Source organism: Harpia harpyja, chromosome 12 (assembly GCF_026419915.1).
Source record: "Harpia harpyja isolate bHarHar1 chromosome 12, bHarHar1 primary haplotype, whole genome shotgun sequence".
In the NCBI taxonomy this organism is placed as follows: domain Eukaryota; kingdom Metazoa; phylum Chordata; class Aves; order Accipitriformes; family Accipitridae; genus Harpia; species Harpia harpyja.
The window spans coordinates 462,950-483,650 of NC_068951.1; the positions used below are offsets into that span (position 1 = coordinate 462,950).

The following is a 20,701-nucleotide window of genomic DNA, read 5'->3' on the forward strand; positions in this document are numbered from 1 at the left end:
TGCAGGTGCAGGAACACCTCTGTCCCCAACTGCTTCGGGCAGCTCCAGGCAGCAACCTTGCCTGCTGTGTAAACCAGCTACTGTAAATTAAACTTATTTGGGAAAGAAGGAACGTGACACCCTGTAGTTCCTTGTTGTGGTTTAACCCTAGCTGGCAACTACGCACCACGCAGCCACTCGCTCACTCCTCCCCCACCCCGTGGGATGGGGAGGAGAATTGGGGAAACAAAAGTAAAACTAACTTGTAGGTTAAGAACAGTTTAATAATTGAAATAAAATATAATAATAACAATGGTAATGAAAAGGAAGATAACAAAAAGAGAGAGAAATAAAGCCCAAGAAAGACAAGTGATGCACTAAGCAATTGCTCACCACCTGCTGACCAATGCCCGAGCAGTGATCCACCCCTCCTGGCCATCTCCCCCCAGTTTATATACTGAGCATGATGGTCTGTGGTATGGAATATCCCTTTGGCTAGTTCAGGTCAGCTGTCCTGGCTATGCTCCCTCCCAGCTTCTTGTGCACCTCCTGGCTGGCAGAGCATGGGAAACTGAAAAATCCTTGACTTAAGATAAGCGCTACTTAGCAACAACTGAAAACATCAGTGTGTTATCAACATTATCCTCATACAAAATCCAAAGCGTAACACTATACCAGCTACTAGGAAGAAAATTAACTCTAACGCAGCTGAAACCAGGACATTCCTCTAAGAACTAGCGAACTAACCTGTAGGTGGAACTCGCACTAAAAACTAATACTTGCCTGGCAATGCTGCTGTTTCTCCTTTAAAGAATTTTTGGCTAAGCAGCTGTTTGGGGTGGAGTTATTACAACAGAGGCTTTCAGTTTCATTTTTTTTTCCTCTCTGCTCTTAGAAGAAAGGATATCCAGCAGAATAAAAAGAAAAATAATGACAGAAGAGAGCAGGTTCTGCAAAAATTGGTAAGAGATCTTTCCTCCTCTCCACCCCTACAAAGTATGGGGATTTCAAGAGTTTTCTAGGATTTTCCTTAACATTATCTAGGTGTCCTGTAACGGGGAGAAGAGGAAGAACCACACAGCAGGAGGGGTGTACACTAGCCATTGAGTAGTAAACAAAAATATTTTGTATGCATTATCACATTTCCAGGTTGCTGCTTTCTTGCTACTTTGCTGTGGAGCGCTTTCTTCCATAGCCCTCTCCCATGCTGCATGTTCTCTTTTTACATAATATCACTGTGGGTAATTTTGCAGTATCTGGCAGAGGAGTCAGTGCATGGACCATGCCAAACCCAGCAGCTGCCTCAGTTTTCCCCCATGGCTGATGTTTCTTTCTGTTGCTATATTTGCAGTTAAGTGATAAAATATTCATTTTTTTTTCAGGGTAATTGGCCATGTCTCATAGAATAGAATACTGAAAGGGGCCATGAGGATAGCGTAGTTTGGTGTGTCTCAACTAGCTAGGCCATTGGGCAAATTATATGAACGAAGACTGTAAGGCACTGCAATTAAAAAAAAAGTCAAACTTAGAAAGGTTAAACATGAGCTTAGCCTCAATTTTATGTGGTCACCAAGGAAAACCAATGCTTAGCCTTGCACAAAGAGAGCCTGTGCATTATGTTCTAAAAGGTTGGTGGGGATGCTTTGAATAAAGCAGTTGCTGCACACTGATCAGACTCCTTGGCAGACCAACTTTGCCTAAAACTTCTGATAGATGCCTCCAAACATTTCTTAAAAACTCTGGTGACAGAGATGACACATTCCTACAGGAAATCCATTCCATTGCTTATCCAGTGCTGAACAGTGCTTGCAGATTGTTAAGGTTTTCTCTTTTTCCCCACTCTGCCCCCTGCAGTGAGTAAGCTGTGGGTGAGCAAGAGTTTGGGAGGAGACACAGCCTGGACAGCTGACCCAAACTGACCAAAGAGATACTCTATACTGTGTAACCTCATGCTTAGGAATAAAAACTGCATTAGAAGAAGAAGAACAGGGTTGGGGTGTTGGGGTTTTTTTGCTTCCAAGGTGGCTATTGTTCAAATGCTGGTTGGGCATAGGTATGCCTGTGGGAGGTGGTGAGTGTTGTAATTTGCTTCACTTGGTTTTTCCCCCACCTCTTTCCTTCAAGTATTAAACTGTCTTTATCTCAACCTACAAATTTTTTCACTTCCATTCTTCCTGTTTTCGCCCGCTGTCCCACTGTGTGTGTGGTGGGGTGGTGGTGAGTGAGCAGCTGTGTGGGTACTTGGCTGCTGGCCAGGGTCAACCTACCACACCAGCTCATTTACTCTTCCCTCTCTCCCATTTATGTGCTCGGTAGTAAACGAGATGTGTCGGCTGCCAATTTCTCTCTCCATGAGGCCCACTGCTTGCGGTTTCTCATTCTCTGTCCAGAATGTGATGAACCAGTTGCCCAAAAGGATATGAAAGACCATCAAACAGAAGCACACAAGCAGGTGAGGAATGCTACATGTTCTTCAGGGTTTTCTTGCAAGTGGCAAAAAGTTCTGCCAGCCCTGAAGTAGTGTGTTCATGGTACTGTGCTCTATATTAACTAGATTTGAACTTCTGTAATTGTTTGACCAGAAAATCTGTAAGGGTCTGATATGACCCTTCAGGCCTGGTTACAGTAGTACCTTTTGATCTTATTGCACACTCAGCTTAAGAGAATAAAGCCTCCACTGTGGTATCTCAGTTTCCTCAGCAATACAAATTACAGATCAGGTATGGATACATGCTTGTAGTGCTTGTGAATTAGCCAGAGCATGCGAGTTAAATGATTTGATTAGAGGAAGACAGAGAGTACCTCAGCTGACATAAACCTTGCTTGTACAAAGCTATGACATCAATGCACTTTTTTAACAAAACTGAAATGGCAGAGTAAATTTATCAGCTCTTCATATAGTGAGGCAATAGCATTTTTAGTATAGCATTAAGAACCCTGTAGCTAGAGGTACTATGTTGAAGCATGAATACACAGGCATGACTTTTTATTCTGTCTTACTAATTTTATTGTTTTAGCAATTCCATTGACTTCAGTTACTTAACACATGAGTAGCTCTCATGGCAAACCTATAGAAAACTAGCATACCTATGTTTTCAGAGGGGCTATGGTAATTTAGACTAGCTGAATATCAGACCTATACTTTTAAGTTAAACCTCAGTCAAAATTTTGAATACACAGTCTTTATTTCACGTCACACTGCATTTCACATGGGCATCTTTGAGAGCTGGATCCTCACACAAAATGACAGCTTCCTGCAGAATCATCAGATAGCTGTTTTCCTCAAAAACTAATTAAGACAGCTCAGGCCTGACAGAGAAACAAAAATGCACCAACAGCTTGTTGACGATTGGCATGAAAATGACAGGAAGATCATCTCAGCAGCTTGAAGTTGTATTGACATATGAAAGCACTAACCATCCTCCTATGCTCCCAATGAACTGCCGTATGTTTTGCTTGCAGGTCAGATGTAATCTTTGTCACCAAAGCATGCAGCAGTACCAGTTGGAGCATCATGAAGTAAGTCTGGAGTGCAGTACTTTTTACCTTCTAGGCTAACCCCTTTGACCAGCCACCAAGAGTCACACTAACGGGTTCAACAGCAAAAACATGTAAATCCCTGACTCCTGTCCTGGACCATGAAACAACTTAAACCTCTCAACAGTTGCAGTGTTTTGACATACCTTTTCCCCCTTGTAAGTATACCCCATGGTGGTTGCCCATCCAGTTGTTATGGGACAGTCTGTTCCAGGAGACAATCTATTACTTTCTCATCCTTGGCACCTCAAGCTGATGTTCTTTGAGGGCTTCTCAAAGACATTTCCATCCTGCCCCCACACTCATATTACCTGATTTCCAAAGGAGTGCTTATACAAAGTGAGAGTCAATGAAACAGCTAAGGAGGAGATACACAAAAGAATTGGCAGAGGCTGGGAAGTGAGAGCAGCCTGTCCATGCTACCTGTAGTCTAACCATTTCAAGGAACCAAAGCAGTGAAGACAGCAGGCTTCCCCTGGTGGTGGTAGCTGAAGTATTGGAATTTTCTGGGTGGGCTTGTGCTCTGTTGCTAACCTGTACTGACACAGAACATCTTCACTACTACTGATTCCCATTTTGCCTTATATTGCCTAAATCATCCTAAATTAAAGATAGCCTAGATGATAGGCGAACTCCTAATATACCTAAGCCTGTATTTGGGTGTGTAGATACCCCTTAAGGAGGGCATTCTTAAACAGTCACTCATTGCTCTCACCCAGTGCCCTCTTTTACTATTGATAGAAAATTTGCAATAATTTCCTCTATTCACGTGCAGACCAAGGAATGCCACAAACGAGCAATGAAATGCAAGATCTGTGAGCTTGAAATGCCCTTCAACAAGCTGCAGGAACACTTGAATACCTGTGCCAGCCGAACAGAGTGGTGTTGGGAGTGTAACAAATATATCATGTACAGAGACCAGGATGAACACAAAGATATTTGTCAGAACGGTGGTCTGTTCTATCATAAGGATGTGAAAATTCAAACCAGTGAAGCATCCACTAATGCACCATTTATTTCTCCCACTGGTAAGCAAAATTCCTCGTTGTCATGGACTGGGTCAACTCTGTTAAATCTCAATGAAAATTCTCCTGTCTTCTCTACAATTCTTAGTAATCCAGGCTGGAGGGGATTGTTGTTTAACCAATCACAGTGAAAGGGCCAAGTGTTGCTTTCTATTATGCTGGTTATTGTAAAGCCAGAGTGGTTCCACTGACTGGTAGCTCAGTGGCCATATTCTTTTATGCCCCCCTTATATCCTAGAAGTGAAATTCCTTCTGTCAGAAAATAAGTGAACTTCTTCTTCTTTCTATTCATTGCACAGGAGAAAATATGATTTAAAATTTCCTCCTACTTCATATATAAAGCCAGTGATGCATACCTTGATTTCTTGAAGTTGAGAGGAGCCTTATTAGGCCTAAGGTATTGGACAGAGTATGTCAAGACAAAAAAATTCATGAATCCTGTCAATGATTCCAGGAAAGAACCGGCATCACTAGGTGCAGTGGTTGGCAAAATGAACTATAGAGAGCAAAAGCCCCTAGCAACAGAATTAGCTAGGCCAGGGTCGGAGTGAAGCATCTTGTGCCACAAAACATGGGGCTGGAGTAAAATTCAAATATCCGGAGGTTTGTGAGAAGGGATGGTGGATTGGTTTTGAGTGGTGCCAAAAGCAAAATGTAGTCACAGCTCTAATTCCTTCTTGGCCAGTGGAATCAGCATTCTGTGTTTCTCTAGAACCAGTGACCATAAGTGGATCTGAGCAGCTTGTCTAGATGACTAGTGTCAGTACTGTGTTTCTCTCCATTTTTTTTCCTTCTGAAGGTACTGGTGGCAATCTTTGTCGGAAGTGCAATAAGTCATTCCCAGATGACCAGTACTCCCAACATCTGGTAAGCACATCTGAAACTGAACAAGAGAATGGTCTGTGCTTAATTTCCAGCCAGGTTATTTCTCTGAAAAGCTATATATTAGGTAAGAAAGGGCAGTGTGTCTTGGCTCTTCAAACTATAGTTTCATGACACGAAGTATTCAGCTGAAGCATCACTGTGAGGTGGTGTCCACTGTCCCTCCCCATGACTCATGTCTGTCACAAATCACAATGTTCTACACAGTTGGGTGTAATGCCAATCTTCACCTCATTATGCATGCTCTCTTTTAACAGAATAAATGCAGTGCAGCCCATGAGATGACAAAAGATCTTGCTGGCCAGTCAACTTCAAAACTCAGCAGTGATCCACAACAGTTGTCTTCTTCCCTGGCTCCCTCTTCCTGCTCCAAGAATGCAATGGCATGGAAAGATGTCCGTCCCAAAGGGAAAGAAAGGGGCCAGCCATTGACTTCCAAAACCTTGCTTAAACCCCCAAAGAACAAAAAGATTGGCTTTCCCTCTCCCACAAGAGGTGGACTTTCCACATCACCTCAAGCTCTTAAAGACACCCAGTCTTTTGATGTGATGGTGACCTGTGCCCATTGCAACATTCTTCTGCCGCTTCCAACCCTTCAGAAACATGAGGTGAGAAGTGACACACCGGACTTGGCCTCCTACATGCAAAGGGCCATACCTACAGAGTCACTACTTATCTCAATGCTGCCTGGGGTCCTGGTGCCCACTTCTGGATTCCATAGCTTCTTGAAATGCTGGCCATAGGTACACTCTCTCTGTAAAGCATGGAATTTGTTAATTCCATTGACTATTTATGCTCACATCTACACAAACAAGATCCATTGCCTATAGTCTGCTTGAGTTTTAGGAAAATAATAACCATGACTCAAGCCATTAATTTTAAGCTGAAATCCTGGAAAGTCTTCAGCAATTGTCCTTATTTGCTGAAGGCTGATATTGTTCCTGCTAAGCAAATAGTATGATTATATCTCAGCTGCATCAGAAGTGGAGCTTTAGATAATTTTCCACCCCAACAAAGGGGCCCAGTTGCCTCCCTACTGAATATGATTGCATGTTGAATATAATGTTAAATTCTCCTCTGATATGACTGTTACTTATTTTTCTAGATCAAATGTCTACGTTTTACATCTTTGAAAAATGCTAGGATGAAACAAAAATCAAGCCATGGAGAAAAAGGTACTGCAGAATTTCAGAAATTTAGAATAGAATTCATAATTCAAGATTATTCTATATTGGATTGATAGGAACAATAGGATATTTTGCAGAGGAGGTGTACCTAGAAAAGCTAATACTCAGAATATCACAAAGCTCTTTAGATTCCAAGACACAGCGGGTTCCCATGAGGTTGTATTAAGCAAGCATTGTTTCAGAGCCAGTATGTTTTCACTCTCTTGACTCTGACTAACATGTATTGTGCTTCTCAAATAATGCTACTATGAACAGCGCAGTACCTTCCCTACTGTAAGCAGAGATCAGCACAAAAGATTTCACAGAACGGATGTTCTGTCCCAGGTCTGTCTGCTCCAACACTGAATGGAGACTTAAAGTATAGTTTCAGAAGACAAGAAGTAAAATTATTTTTTCTCTATAGTAAAAATTGCATATTCAGTAGAAGCATTGATATAATCATGCCAGACAATACCTCCAGTTGATCTTGCACTGATCCATAGGCAGTAAGTCTCTTTCCTCACCCTGTCGCAGACAGACTGTGAATCTTAACACTTCTTTCTTTGCTAACATCCCCCTCTGTTTTTCAGTTCCTAAATAGTATAATTTCCTTTCAGTCCAATTAATTAAGTGAAACTGAAAGCAGTTGTTCTCAATCTGTCCTTTTTCTACTTGGTTCAGTAAATGAGGTTATTACTTCTCCCCGTAAAACCTTCCTCTCCGGGTAAATTAAAGAGAGAAAGCACCAAAGTGAGAAATATGGGGTTTGTCTAGTTTTGAATTACAGGACTCTAGTCTTGAAATAAAAGTAAGTACATGGTAATTACATGGATTATTTGACTTGCATTGTGGGTTTTTTTATATTGTTCAACTGAGTGATGACATAAGAAGGCTGTAAAACCAAAACTTTAAAAACACTCATGACTGGGCTTTGTTTGTTTTACAGAAGACGCTTTCTACAGCATTCATGATTAAATCTGGAAATAGAGGCACATCTTCACATTGAAGCTTCAGCTCAGCTTTAGCAAAAGGCACTGAAAGTGCAATAGCTTTATTAACAAATAAAAGTGACTTGCTACTCTGGATCAAGAACAAAGAGTGACTCATTTTTATTCCTTATCAAGAGAGGCATTTAAAAAGTTTCACCAGAAAACTGTAAAAGTGGTGGTGGGTCAACAGCTGTTGTGATTTAAAATATTTCTGTGTAAGCTTGCCTTAGGAATGTACTTTTTCCACCTGCTTCAGCAGGGACAGCAGCTTATTTAAAAATGTTTGTTGTGGAGGAGAGAAGGAAATAATTCAGAATTCCTTGTGATGTTGAGTGTTACCAATTCCCATTGCCCTCACTGAGAGCTGAGACCTTAGTGTTTTTCAGGGCATGGCCCAGTGAAATTAAAAAGCATTAAATCCTGCTCTCCTTCACTTCACTTCACTGAGCCACTGAACTTAGGGCTAGCACAAACAGCTTAGTCTCGAGAGATTGCAGACACATCCATGGATAACTGAAGGTGTTCAACTTCTGATATACAGATGGAAACAAATAGAGCCCAATGGCAGAAAAGTTAAACATGAAGAGTGAGTGGATGCTTTATGCTAATATCTGTAAACATTTGTGAAGCAGCCTTTGCTGCTTGGCATCTTACATCAATAAACACTAAAAGATGTTAACAAACAGAACAGTTTTACTACAAGATGCCATTTTCCTCTCATCCACCTTTAGCAGTGTTCAATCTTACAAGCTGATGGCTGGAAATAATGTACATATGCTGACCCATAATTTGAGTAACTTCTTACTTCTCAGATCCAGACTTGTTGATATCTGCATCACTTATGCACAAGCACACATGGGATGCAAATTCAGGCTGAGTTCATAAATTCTCTCAGTGATTCAGCAGGGGCCCAGGCTCATTTATGCATATCTTAGGCATATCTCTCTGGGCAGGACTGAGCTGAAGTGCACTGATGGACATTCCAAGAGGAGATACTTCCAGCCTTGTAACCACTGGGCTAGCACTGTGAGTGGGACAGCAGCTGGTCATGTGGCCTGACAAGTGTTAGTGACTTCTGAGGCTCCCTTAACCTTTGCAGCATAGGCTGTTTTGTAACAATCAACAGCTTTTCCTACATGCTTTCAGACCTCATTAATCTGAATCTGAACCTCTGCTACTCAAAGGCCAAGAGTGCATAACTTCACTCCCCGTCTGTCCCAGATGTTTTGCTAGTGAATTGCATTTGAAAGCTTGCAGGAGTATTCTGACCACATTTAAGAAGGGATTTTCAAACACAGTGCTCTCGCTGCGGTTTATTTTAAGCTTTTAAAAAATTGTTCTAAACTTGTGGTAAGCAGGTCCAACATTGAACATGGTGCTATGAAAGAGCATTTTCTGTATTTGGGGGCAGAGGAAAGGGCTGTGAAAGCATGTCTGTTAAAGCCATGTCACTCTATGCATAAATTTATCCTCTGTTATGCTGCACTCATTAGACTTTCACATTGTTCAATATTCTTATTATTCTTTGATACACATCACAGCAAGGGACTTGATGGATTTCCACACAAGCATAAGCTCTCTCACTCTGTTGTGTATTTTGGGGTCTGTACAGGTTCCAGCAAAGCAGGACTTGTCAGTCCTCCCAGGAACTCTTTCTTCCAAATCTCTTTGAAGGGAGCTGGTAAACATAACATGGTCTGAAGAGACTCCACAGTAAATGAGTAAAACAAGTTTGGAGCCAAACTGGGCAGGCAGCTCATGCTCCACAATCTAAATATTTATACAAAGACAGAAAAACATTTTCATCCCTTTTGAAAAGGAACTTTGAAAGGTTTGCTGCGCAAATGCAAAGGAAGATGCCTTGCACCTACAAACAGCCCAATTTACCAGACAGGACAACAAATGGGCAGGAACAGGCAGGTGAGGGGATGGTGCTTGCACCAGCCTGTTATCACAAGGCAGCTGCAGCCCAAGGCCACGCTCTGTCATGGGTTAGCCTGACAGCGTGGGCTCACAGCTTGTACTGCGGGACAGGAACCAAAGCAGCTGTGTCTGAAAAGTGTCACAAAACTTACTTTAGAGCACAAGGCCAGCTTTAGCCTTACAATCCTTCCTTTTTTTTTTCCTTTGGGGGGGCGGTGGCGGTGGGGAGGCGGCCTAGCTTATTAAAGAAGTCGGATTTCCTCTCCCACAAAAAGCACAGCGGGGCTTACTTCGGCAATCTATGCTGCAGTGTCATCGTGTGGCTGTTGGTGGTACTGGCATGAGCTAAACCATGCCCTGGCCGGAGACCTGCGCTCCGGGGGGAGCAGGAGAGCCGGGCGCTGCTCCCCGGCCGGTCCCTGCTGCGCCCAGGCTGCGCAGCAGCACTTCGTGGCTACTCTGTCGCTCCGAGGCTACGCAGACTTTGGCACTGCCACCATTCAGTAATTAATAACTTCAGGCTCCCAGCTAGGTTAAAGACAACAGTATCTGGATAAAGAGACCAGCGCGCCGAGCGTCCAAGGGCCGGAGCGCTCCTAAAGTCTTCCTGTGGCATGCTTTGGTGCCCTGTGTGCAGACGGGAGAGCTAGCTGCTAGGAGTTTGTCTTGGCAAGAAGCGGCCACTTGTGAGCCCCTAGAAAATATGAGCCAAATGAAAATATCTCTCTGCAGGGTCTGGAAAACACCTGAAAACAATCGGACTCCTTTCTTCGCCCAGGGTGAGGCAATGGCCATTAACAGCTACATCAGATGTTACCCTGGTCCTGGAGGTGCTGTGCTTGCCCCGTCCAGCAAGGTGACCCCTGTTCCCAAGCTCTGTGAGCTCCTTGGGGACAAAATAAGGCTATTCATTTTTGCAGAATGACCTCTTTCTAAATTGCTGACCTCTGGAGGGAGGGTAAAGGATCTGTTCATTTGCAGAGACAAAGGACTGTATGAAAGCAGCAGTGGCCTACACTTACTGCAAATCTGAGGGGCCATAAGGGATATGGATAGGGCAGCACAAAGTTAAGGGTGAGAAGCAAGCTTCCTTTCTCTTTTGCTCTCGTTGGTTTCAAAATTCCCCAGATTTGTAATCCAGTTGGGTGTGAAAGTGGAAATAGCTTTGGACACTAGATGGCAATAAAGAATCAATGTGCTCTTCCCTGTTCAACAGGGAAAGTTTGTAAGAGCTTGGCCTAGATTTTGCCCTGGGAGAAAGAACTGGAAGATACTAGAGGAACCATGAAAATAAGTGTGCAATCATTCTGCTTGGTAATGAGGATTTGTTTTGTTATTGTCTTTTTCTTAAAAAAAAATAGATAGGTTGTATTTAGCAAGCAGAAAATGATTATCAGATTAAAAGTATAATTCTGACTAAGAAAAGGAAACTCAGCCTCACCAGGACAGGTACTCAGCGAATATGGCATCATACTCCTGAAACACTGCTGGTGTTTCAAATACACTGGGATTTCAGTGGTTTACTCTGAAGCTTAAGACACATTTTTATTCTTTAGCAGTGACAGGAGGCAATCCATTTCTGTATGACTCTCCTTCCCTAGTAAAAGCTTATCTACATGCCTCTCCATACATATATTTTTTTTTAAACAATCTTTTGTCATAGTGAAAACTTCAATACAAATCTATGAGATACCAGAGTGAAGCACACCTTGTATTTGTCCATTTCCTAGGTGCTGTATGCTGGTGGCTTCTCCTCCACTGCGCTGTGTGCTCTGTGTACCTTAGTTTTGCTTGAAGGTTAATCTTGCTTGAAGGCAGGACTTTTGTGTGTACAAAAAATTGCAAAGCCAGCTGGCATATCCTACTCCTATATAGTGTTGTGATTCGAAAGCAGTGTTATGGGAAGCAGAAGGAACTAAATGAAGAAATTAAACTGACAATATACCCTGCAGTGAGCTGATGGGGAGAAGCTGAACGACCTATTTTTGGTTTTGCCCACTGCTGCTTCTCAGTGGTTCTGTTGCAAAGGACAATGTGGGATCTCAGTACTTACTGCTGTCTTCTATGGGATGTGAATTTTCAATAATCCAAAGGGCAAAAGACATCTGTTAAGAGTGAACACAAGGCCACCATACCATCAGCACGTTTGAAGAAAAAATAAGTAGCATATTTTTTACAAACCATACCCAACTATGTAACTTGCATAGTACCTCATGACCGACAGCTCTTTATTTGCTGTTGAAGGGCTTTCTGTGTTGCTTGAATTGAGTCATGTTGGGGTAAAACTTGGCAGAAACTTGAGCCCAACTACTTTTTTGATTATTTAGAAAAACCCACAAAAACTAAACAAACTATTAGATAGATGACTGGGACTGGTCATCTCCTATGGTATATGAACATTTTTCCCAGCAATTCAGAAAGAAACGCAGTAAAAATGCAAGTAAACAGTAGGGGAGGTTGAGTGTTAAAAGTAAATGAATTGGGTGACTGCCAGTAACTTCAGAGCTGTGTATTTCTTTGATTTCAGAAAGGCACATTTCCCATAGTCCGCAGGCCTAGATGCTGTCTTTGCCTGGATGTGTGCAGAAGTGGTGCAGCTACTTAAATCAGTTCTTATTAAGAGCTGTCAAGAACAATCTTGTTCCCTGGAAGACAGAAGAACATGTTAAAAGGATAGCAGCCTTATATATAGCTGTGCATCCTTACATTTCACCCCATTTCGTTCTTGAAACGTTGCTGGCAGATTCCTCCTTGGATTTAATGCAAACTGTTTGATGCAGGCCCCTTACAAAGTGCGGGTAGGGAGCAGGTTGATAAATATGTCAGTCGGTCAGGCCACCAGCTTGGTTTCAAAAGAAAAATTCACTAACATTTTTTTGGCTTTGTAAAAAGGCGGCATTTCATTTCTACACCATGAATTGTAATGATAACCATTGTGACTGATGATTGAGAAGGCAGGGCAAGCCCATGGAGATAGTTATTGGAAAAAATGTTCAAACTGGCTGTTGGGAAGTTGCACTTGTACCCACCAGTGTGAGAGAGGCAGCCAGAGGTCTGCGGTGAATTCTTCAGTGGCTGATCGGACTAAAGATATGCTTAGCCCTTCTCAGAGTTACCCTGAGACCAAGCCTCAACGCAGCTTGGGTCGATCATGATAGTGCCTGGGTCCTGCAAAGACAGTAATTGCTGGCTGGATTACTCCAGCGAGTGGGTCTGGGGACTCCATCCTGCAACTGAGTGCGAGCAGTGCCATGGTGGTACCCGCTGTGTAAGTGTTCCCATCTGTGGGGAAAGAAAGAGAAAATCAGGCTATCCTGTCTGAATCAGAGGGTGTGACTAGCTCCTAAAAGGCTTTTCAGTATGTTTGATTCTGCTGTAGTGCACATGTGATCTAGAGAAAAATGGGGAAAGAAACTCATCAGTATTTGCAAATCAGTAGACCATGGTGAGATTAATCTCCCGGAGCTGCAGATGCCTATGGAGGAGATGGCTGCAGTGTACAGACCAGGAGGTCATTAAAGACATGCCATAGCAAGCATGCACAAGAGACCTGAGTTCAGGAGGCAAGGGCAACAGCAGTTAAGACATGCCTCATTTTCAAATGCTTGTCTCCTTAAACTGTGCAAGTTCTCCACAGGTAGGCTGAGTGTGTCTACATGTGTGTAATATTTACAGATGCTTGAAAACACATATCCACATCCTCTCACCCATGTGTAAAATATATAAATATAGGTGCACAAATGAATATAAAAGATTATTTTTACCAATCTTCAGTTTTCCTTTACCTGAGATAGGATTTAAGACAAGAGCCTCTTTCAAGCACCTGTCTCAATTTCTGAGCTCTCTTCATGTTACCTATATTTTTCTCATTGTTAATAATGTCATTACCACAATATTTAGAAACATAGGTATCTCTTTTACTTCTGATATCCACTTTGCCCTGGGGCTGACAGTGCCATAGGAGCCTAGGGGACCAGGTTTTATATATCTCACATACTTGGTTTCTGGGGACTGCTGGTGCAGGTGTGATTTTTGTGACTGGGATTTTCATGCAACATGGGACAGCACCTGATGGTGACCACGCAGCATGGAGAGATTCTGCTGCTTAGTGTTTTAGTACTAGTATTTTTGAAAAATGGAATCCACATGATTAGGAAAGCTTTAATATACTAATAAAGACCAACCTGAAATACAGAGACAGTGGAGGTTTAACTGTGTGCTGTTAAACAAATGGCAGCATCCTCGTTGTGGAATTTCACAAACTCCAATGTCAGGGAAGTAGTGTAAGAGGTGCCAGCCCAATGCTGCTTGCTGGCAGGCATAGGGTTAAACCAGTTTCGCAGGTGTTTGCAGGTGTGCTGGGGAGGCTGGTCCTGGCTGGGCTGGGCTCTGGCCAGGGCGTTCCCTGCAGAGATGGGGGATGTATAAAAGGGATGAGAGGGCAGCATGTGCTCCTTCGGCATTGCTGGAGAGAGGAGGTGCTTGCTGAGCAGGTATGACCTATGTTCAGGAGAGGGGTGCTGGTGTTGCTAGCGGAGAGCAGGCTGGAAGCTTTCAGACTAAAGTGGTACAGGAAAATGAAAAGCAGTCGTAGGGACCAGATGACCTCTACTATCTCTCTGTCTCAGCTTCTCTTTCTATGATCTGTGCTATCAGAGATTTATTACCATGGGTGTGTGAGCTGAAAAGTCATAGATTCAGGTTGTTGAAGGATCCCTGAAGCCGGAGGCAGCAGCAGATGGTTTGACTGCTGGAGACTGCGGTTGTACCTCCTTTTAACCTCGGTGCAATTCTGGGCATCTCTATGCTGTTCGTCCAGAACAGTGGTGTGGTGACAGGAGGAAATGCATGAGGAAATGAGTTGAAATGGGGTTATAACAACGGCAGTAAAGTACTGCAATTTGCATCAATTCAATCAAGCCCACTAGCAAGTCATGATGGGGGAGGGCAGGAGGAAATAGAGGCTGCTGAGAGACGAGGCTGGGTGCTGCAGTTAGCATGAGCAACTTGATTCATCTTGCGCTGCTTTCGGGCCTGTGCCATAAAAATGAGCGGACTAAGGTAGGTAGGGATCTCCCTGCAGCCATGGCAAACCTTTCGGAGTCAGCAGAGTGGAAGGAAATTAATCCATGGGCTGTGGAAATCAGTATCCTGCAACTGCGTAAAATCCCAATGAACCACGTGTCTGAGGCGATGGCATGACACGCAAGCAATGGCAAGATTTGCACCAGCAGGTACTGTGTGGGGATCTTCCTCCTCTTCTCTATCTTTCAACAGAAAAGTGTCACCACTTTTTCTTTCTGTGAAAGGGATGCTGCTACTCCCACAGGCCTACACAAGATATCAAAAACTGGTTTCCCATGACTGGAGGCAGTGCGAGGAAATGAGATTTTATGTTTTGTGTTATATTCAGAGATCACAGAGGGGGAGGTTCGGCTTATAACATCATAAACTGCTGTATCAAATTTTGACTGGGGCACAGTTCCCTCTAGTACCTCTACACATCTCCTCAGAGGAGAAAGGTGGTGAATGGACTTATTTCTAGTAGTCCATTTGCTGTGCCAAAAATAACTTTTTCTATGAAATGTGATAAAAATTTCATATCTCTTCTTGATTCTTAGAGTTTGTTCTGCCTTTAACAGCTAGAAGTTACTTATCCCTAAGGCTTGAACTTCTTGAAAGTTGTCATTACAATAGGTCAGATTACACTACCCTGTAGGGAATTTTCCACAGAAGTAACTTGCCAGTTGTGCAGAGCTTGGAGCCCAGTGCCAGCACTATCAACATATTAAAGACGCTTTTCAGAAATAGGGAATATACTTTTTATAATGACTTGCAAATGTGAAGAGCTGGTGTGGGTGTTAGAGGAAACATTGAGTAGAGGTGAAGGTGAGGAGTGAAAATTGCTCTTCTGAAAGTAATTTGCAATGGTTAGTAAGAGTGGCTGGTTCACAGATCAGTCCTGAGCTAGTTCTCCTCTTGGGCTGTTCTGCAGAGGTAGTTGCAGCTGCATAGAGATTGTCTCGAAGCAACACCGAAATAAACTCTCTTCTTTCTTTTGTTCCTTCTTTTTTAAAAAGCTTTACAAAACAGGGTCTCTGGATAATGCAGCGCCTGTTTATTAATCACCCGGGATGGCCTTGCTCTCCGGTGGGGCCACCGGAGCAGAGTGCCCCGAGTACCGAGACCAGGCGGATGGTCCCCTATGGGTGGTGTGTCCCTGCCCACCACCCTGCCGCGTGGCTTCTGGGGGCTGACTTCGGCCCGGCCTCAAGGGCGCTGGGGGAGAGGCAGCAAGCCGGGTTTCGGAGCTGGCTGCGGCTTGTGATGGCGGCAGCGGTTGGTGCTGAGCGTGCCAGCGTGCGCGGGGCGCAGGGGGAGCGGTGAGCGTGCACAGCGCCCAGATCAACCGGTGCTGCTCCTTGGCAGTACGAACTGCACGGACTGCATAAACACCCATTGCGTTTCTCCTCTGATGCAAGCAAACTTGTTATATTTAATAACTATCATTAGCTTGGAGAATCTTAGAGGTCTTTTTCTTTCCCTCTAATTACTAGGCTCTTCAAGGTGAGCTTAGAAGGAAACCCCCTTACTCAGATTACAGGCTAAAGCTCAGTTGAAAGTTGTATTTTTGTGCAAAAAGCTTGACTTTCCAGCCAACACATAAAAAAAAGATTGGGAGGTTTTCTTAGTTGACAATAAAGCTGGTTTTGCCAGTTTGAGAATTACTTTAGTGAGTAATAGAAAATTGCCATGAAAAACAGGTCTCTGTGCACAATGTCTATTTAGGTGAAAATTCAGTTTTCCAGCTGGGCGAACTTGCAAGTACATTTTTCTAATTTGGGAAGGTAGCTTCTGTCATTGGGTGCTGACACCAGGCACTGAGAACATGCGTTTTCTGTGCTTGTAAAGTATCCTTTGGTTTATAACACTGAGCTGTGCTGTTTTGGAGGCATGAAGAAAAATACATGTAGACTTGAGTGGGATTTGCTCATAAAAGCTGTTACAGAAAAGGTTTTCAACATTTGCATGAATTCAAACTGTGTGCTGCATAGGTTTTTCTCTGCTGTCATTTTTGAATGGAGAGCCTATTATGCCTTTTTGTGACCTAATTTGGTTGAAAAGCTGTTTTTTAAGTAAAGGGTAGGCCATGTTTTTCCCAGTGCTACTTAGAAAAACATCACAGAATGATTAAAAAAAAAAAAAGCCCTAAAATGTGGGCCAGGAGGAATCATAATAAATGCTTATCCCTGAAATTACTCATGACATTACCACATTCTTATGATGTGCCTTGGTTTTGTGCAGGAAGCCTTGTTGTGGGTGGAGGGGGTGGGTAATGAAAATTAAAGAAAATCAGTGGGGAAGACTTGGTAGTGCTCTGTAAAACACTGATCTCTAGTCCCGAGGAAGAAAACATTAAGTTTATCTGTTGTACAGAAACCCTGCAGGTGGAGGACTAGACTTTAAATGGTCACTTCAAAAGCTGTGAAAGTTTTTTCCAGCTTTGCCCTCCAGTTCTTTGAAATCCTCAAGACTCAGTGAAGAGATGGTTTTAATGTGTCTCACAGCACAAGCAGTAACCAGATGAATGGTGTCTGCATTGGTGTGCCATCCTCAGATACCAGTGTGAAAGTCCAAGCTCTGGCGAGTGATGGCAGTGTTTTTCAGAGGCCAAAATGTTTTATTTCTAGGGAGCGTTAAAAGCTTTCTGTGACTAGGAGAGATGCTGTTTACAGCGAGACTTTCTGAATGATGGTGATGGACTTCATTTCCACAGGTTGTATCCCCTGCAGGGCAGAAATGGGGTGGGTTTGCTGATGATACCAGTGACATCCATATTTTAGTGCCTGCCGAGTTCCAGGAGTTCAGGCTGAACTGCCTCGCTTTGTGTGAGGCATGAGAGCAGGGAGCTGGTTTCACGCTGGTGGAGCCCGAGACCATGAGGCTGGCAAGGATGGGCAGTGGGAGCCATTCCTCCTCTGGCACCCACGCTGGCAAAAGCTGGTGTGGATCTATCTGCTCTTCCATGTTTTGGTGAAATGTTCAGCTGTTCCATGTGAGGAGGAGTGCTGCTGGCTGAGAGCACGTGTCTGTGGATGATGCTGGGTCTGTTCTTAGCTGGAATCCTCAGAAGGGGTTTTTATATACTACTTTCTGTGCTACTTTATGCATCAAAGCAAGCAAGTTGTTCAAACTGGTTCACTAAGACAGCAACAACATAACACTGAGAGGATTGTTTAATCTCAAGTTTTTCAGACAGGGTAGCTGTAAATCAAAGGGCAAAAATCATTCCCTTTAAGCAGAAGTATTTTCCCAAACTTCATTGAGGAAGGGTGTGTAGAATATTTTTCCAAAATCTGTTGCAGAAGACACTTTATTTTAAATACCAATTAGACCTTTTAATGACTTGCTCAGTCATGGATGCACAGCAAAAATATATAAGCATATTTTCTGAGATATCAAAAACTGTGGGCATGTATTTCCAGTCTGGAGAGGGCAATGAAATGTGACTGTGCTGGTTTTGGGTGGTGTAGTGTTTGTTTTCTTCACAGTAGCTAGTATGGGGCTGTGTTTTGGATTTTGTGCTGGAAACGGTGTTGATAACACAGGGATGCTTTCGTTACTGCTGAGCAGTGCTTACACAGAGCCAAGGCCTTTTCTGCCTCTCACCCCACCAGCGAGCAGGCTGGGGGGGCACAAGGAGTTGGGAGGGGACACAGCTAGGACAGCTGACCCCAACTGACCCAAGGGATATTCCAGACCATAAATAAGTCATGCTCAGCATGTAAAGCTGGGGGAAGAAGAAGGAAAGGAGGGGATGTTTCAGAGTGATAGTGTTTGTCTTCCCACGTCACCGTTACGCTGACAGAGCCCTGCTTTCCTGGAGATGGCTGAACACCTGCCTGCCGGTGGGAAGCGGTGAATGAATTCCTTGGTTTGCTTGCACACGCAGCTTTTGCTTTACCTATTAACCTGTCTCTATCTTAACCCACGAGTTTTCTCACTTTTACTCTTCTGATTCTCTCCCCCATCCCACCAGGGGGAGAGTGAGCGAGCGGCTGTGTGGGGCTTAGGTGCTGGCTGGGGTTAAACCACAACAGTGACAAAATAGGATTTTAAACTGAGTTGCCTACACATTTTTTTTCTCACAATACCAAGCAGATAAATGTAAACACACATCATAACGCATAAAAATGAATCCCATATTGAATATTTAGTTGGAGAAGCAATAAACTGCACTAAAAATTGATGAATGGCAAATATATTTTTATTTAAGCATTTATTTTTATGGCATTAACAAATAGAAAAATATATGGAAGTATGCAAATAATTTCATAGAGACATTAAAATAAAATGAACAATATAAAGTTGCTCATCTTTCATGGAGATTTTGTGCTTCAGTATTGTGGACATTATTAAAGCACATATAACATGGCTGGTGGAAACACTGGAAATAGATTTAATTCTTCAAAAGCCTGAGCTTTCACTATATTTCCCTACTGAGAGCTTGAACTTTTAAAATGTTGGAATAAATCTGCTTTATGTTGCTTTTCTGACATACCTTTATGCATGCCTATTTTATTGTAAGATGTGTAATTGGATCCTCTTGATATATTTTTCTTTAAAGTTTTATTTAAAAAGTCAAAGAAATAGTGTAAACTGTGATAAGTAGAACCCTGTATTAAATAAACTTTACCAAAGGATGATTCTCTACAGTAGGAGTGTAAAGTGTTTATTATAGACTACTTCCAGATAAAAAATGGGACTCTTGTCCTGTTGCTGCTTGAATTTTTAGAAGCCACCGTGGTGTCTGTGTGGCCACCGAGCTGCCTCTGCAGGGCAGTGACCCCCGTCGGCTTGCTCCTCCTTGCCGCTGGCAGGGACCCCACTTGGGAAGGGAACACAGCTGTATGCCAGCAGTGCTCCGGTGTTTTAAAATGGATGGAGGAGGACGCAGGGAGTCACCCCAAACACAGGGATGAACAGTGAACGTGTGGATGGATATTTACTTCCTTTTGTCTGATGAGTTGTTCTTGCTGCGCTGTGGCCACTTTTTAGAGCACCTATTTATCATCTTTCAGTATCAAGCTGCCCTAGCTGGAAGTGAGATGGATGGAATAGCTTGCTGGTTTATTAGCTTTTAATATTGCAGTTGCAATTAGTTCCAATGAGTTTATTTACGTTTGTAGTCTACATTTTGACTCGGTGTGGGGGGAAAAGAAAAAATCTCCTCCTCTGTTTTGTGAAGGAGCCTATGCAGGAATAAGGTAGATGGAAGAGGCCATCTCTTCTGCTTCTCTTCCATTAATTCTCTTTAAAATGTAAGGATAACTACTTTGTCCTCTCACACTGTTGGTGGGGATTAGTTCACAGCTCTCCCTGTGTCTAGTTGTAATAGAGGTATAAAATGCTAGCACTTCCTAATTAGTTAATTTGTGAAAAGAAACTTCACACCGATTTCTATTTTGCCTTGGATGAATCTTGTCACTGTGTCTCTCTGTGAAATAATCTATTTGATTTAAAATTAGCTTCACATCACTGGATTGCACATAATTTCTTAACATGCTGTGGTGATGTGGAGAGCAGTGTTTGCTCAACTTGGGCTGTGGATTATGAGTATCCCAGTCAGGGAGAAGTAAATGAGTCCTAACCTTGGAGACACTATGGAAGCCTTGTCATAGAGGAAGCTATTGAGGCATCAACATTTATAAAACATCTGAGAGTCTGGAGAGATGGAAAAAGTCCCAGAGCTTTGTCCAGAAGTTCAAAGTAATCATTTGTTGCAGAATTATGATTTCCCCAGGAAAGAAAGGACAGATGACGTGTTGTATTCATATAGAGCTATGTGCAGATTAGATTTAACAAAAACCCTTCGTGTAAGTTCCTAGAAATGACAGATTTTATTCTAGTGTTATTAATGAATTTTATTTTGTAAACTTTGCACATTTGTCCATAAAGGTCAGCTGGTCTGGTTTATATTTAATATTTTTATTCTTTTAAAAAAGTCTTTCTAGATATGCTTTTTATTTGTTTTATTCACTTATAAAAATAAATGATACCCAAAACTAACAAAGAAAGGCAGAGGGAGATCAGGAGGAGAAATAAAGCCTTGCGAAAAAAGTCAGTTGCTCAGTGACAGAGTTGAAAACAGCCTGGTTCTCCTGGGCTGCAGGCTGTGTCTCTTTCAGCAAAGATGTTT

General features: G+C 42.8%; 1 protein-coding gene across 2 annotated transcripts; it reads left to right on the forward strand.

Annotated features, from left to right (window-relative positions):
• Positions 1-713: 713 nt before the first annotated feature.
• On the forward strand, positions 714-7,685 carry XAF1 (XIAP associated factor 1). Of its 2 annotated transcripts, none has more exons than XM_052803587.1 (8): positions 714-941; positions 2,296-2,431; positions 3,442-3,498; positions 4,292-4,544; positions 5,341-5,408; positions 5,681-6,031; positions 6,529-6,598; positions 7,536-7,685. In XM_052803587.1, the coding sequence occupies exons 1-8, from the start codon at positions 910-912 to the stop codon at positions 7,562-7,564; spliced, it is 996 nt and encodes a 331-aa protein (XP_052659547.1). In that variant the 5' UTR covers positions 714-909; the 3' UTR covers positions 7,565-7,685. The 2 variants fall into 2 exon arrangements, with proteins under 2 accessions (XP_052659547.1, XP_052659546.1); XM_052803586.1 differs by lacking the exon at positions 714-941 and adding an exon at positions 1,953-2,050.
• Positions 7,686-20,701: the final 13,016 nt, after the last annotated feature.

Excerpts from the sequence above, each read along its gene's own strand:
- XAF1 (XM_052803586.1), top strand. The coding sequence starts at position 2,016 with ATGCTGGTTGGGCATAGGTATGCCTGTGGGAGGTG. Across the intron at positions 3,499-4,291 it reads ACCAGTTGGAGCATCATGAA|ACCAAGGAATGCCACAAACG; the intron begins GTAAGTCTGGAG and ends ATTCACGTGCAG. Across the intron at positions 5,409-5,680 it reads ACCAGTACTCCCAACATCTG|AATAAATGCAGTGCAGCCCA; the intron begins GTAAGCACATCT and ends CTCTTTTAACAG.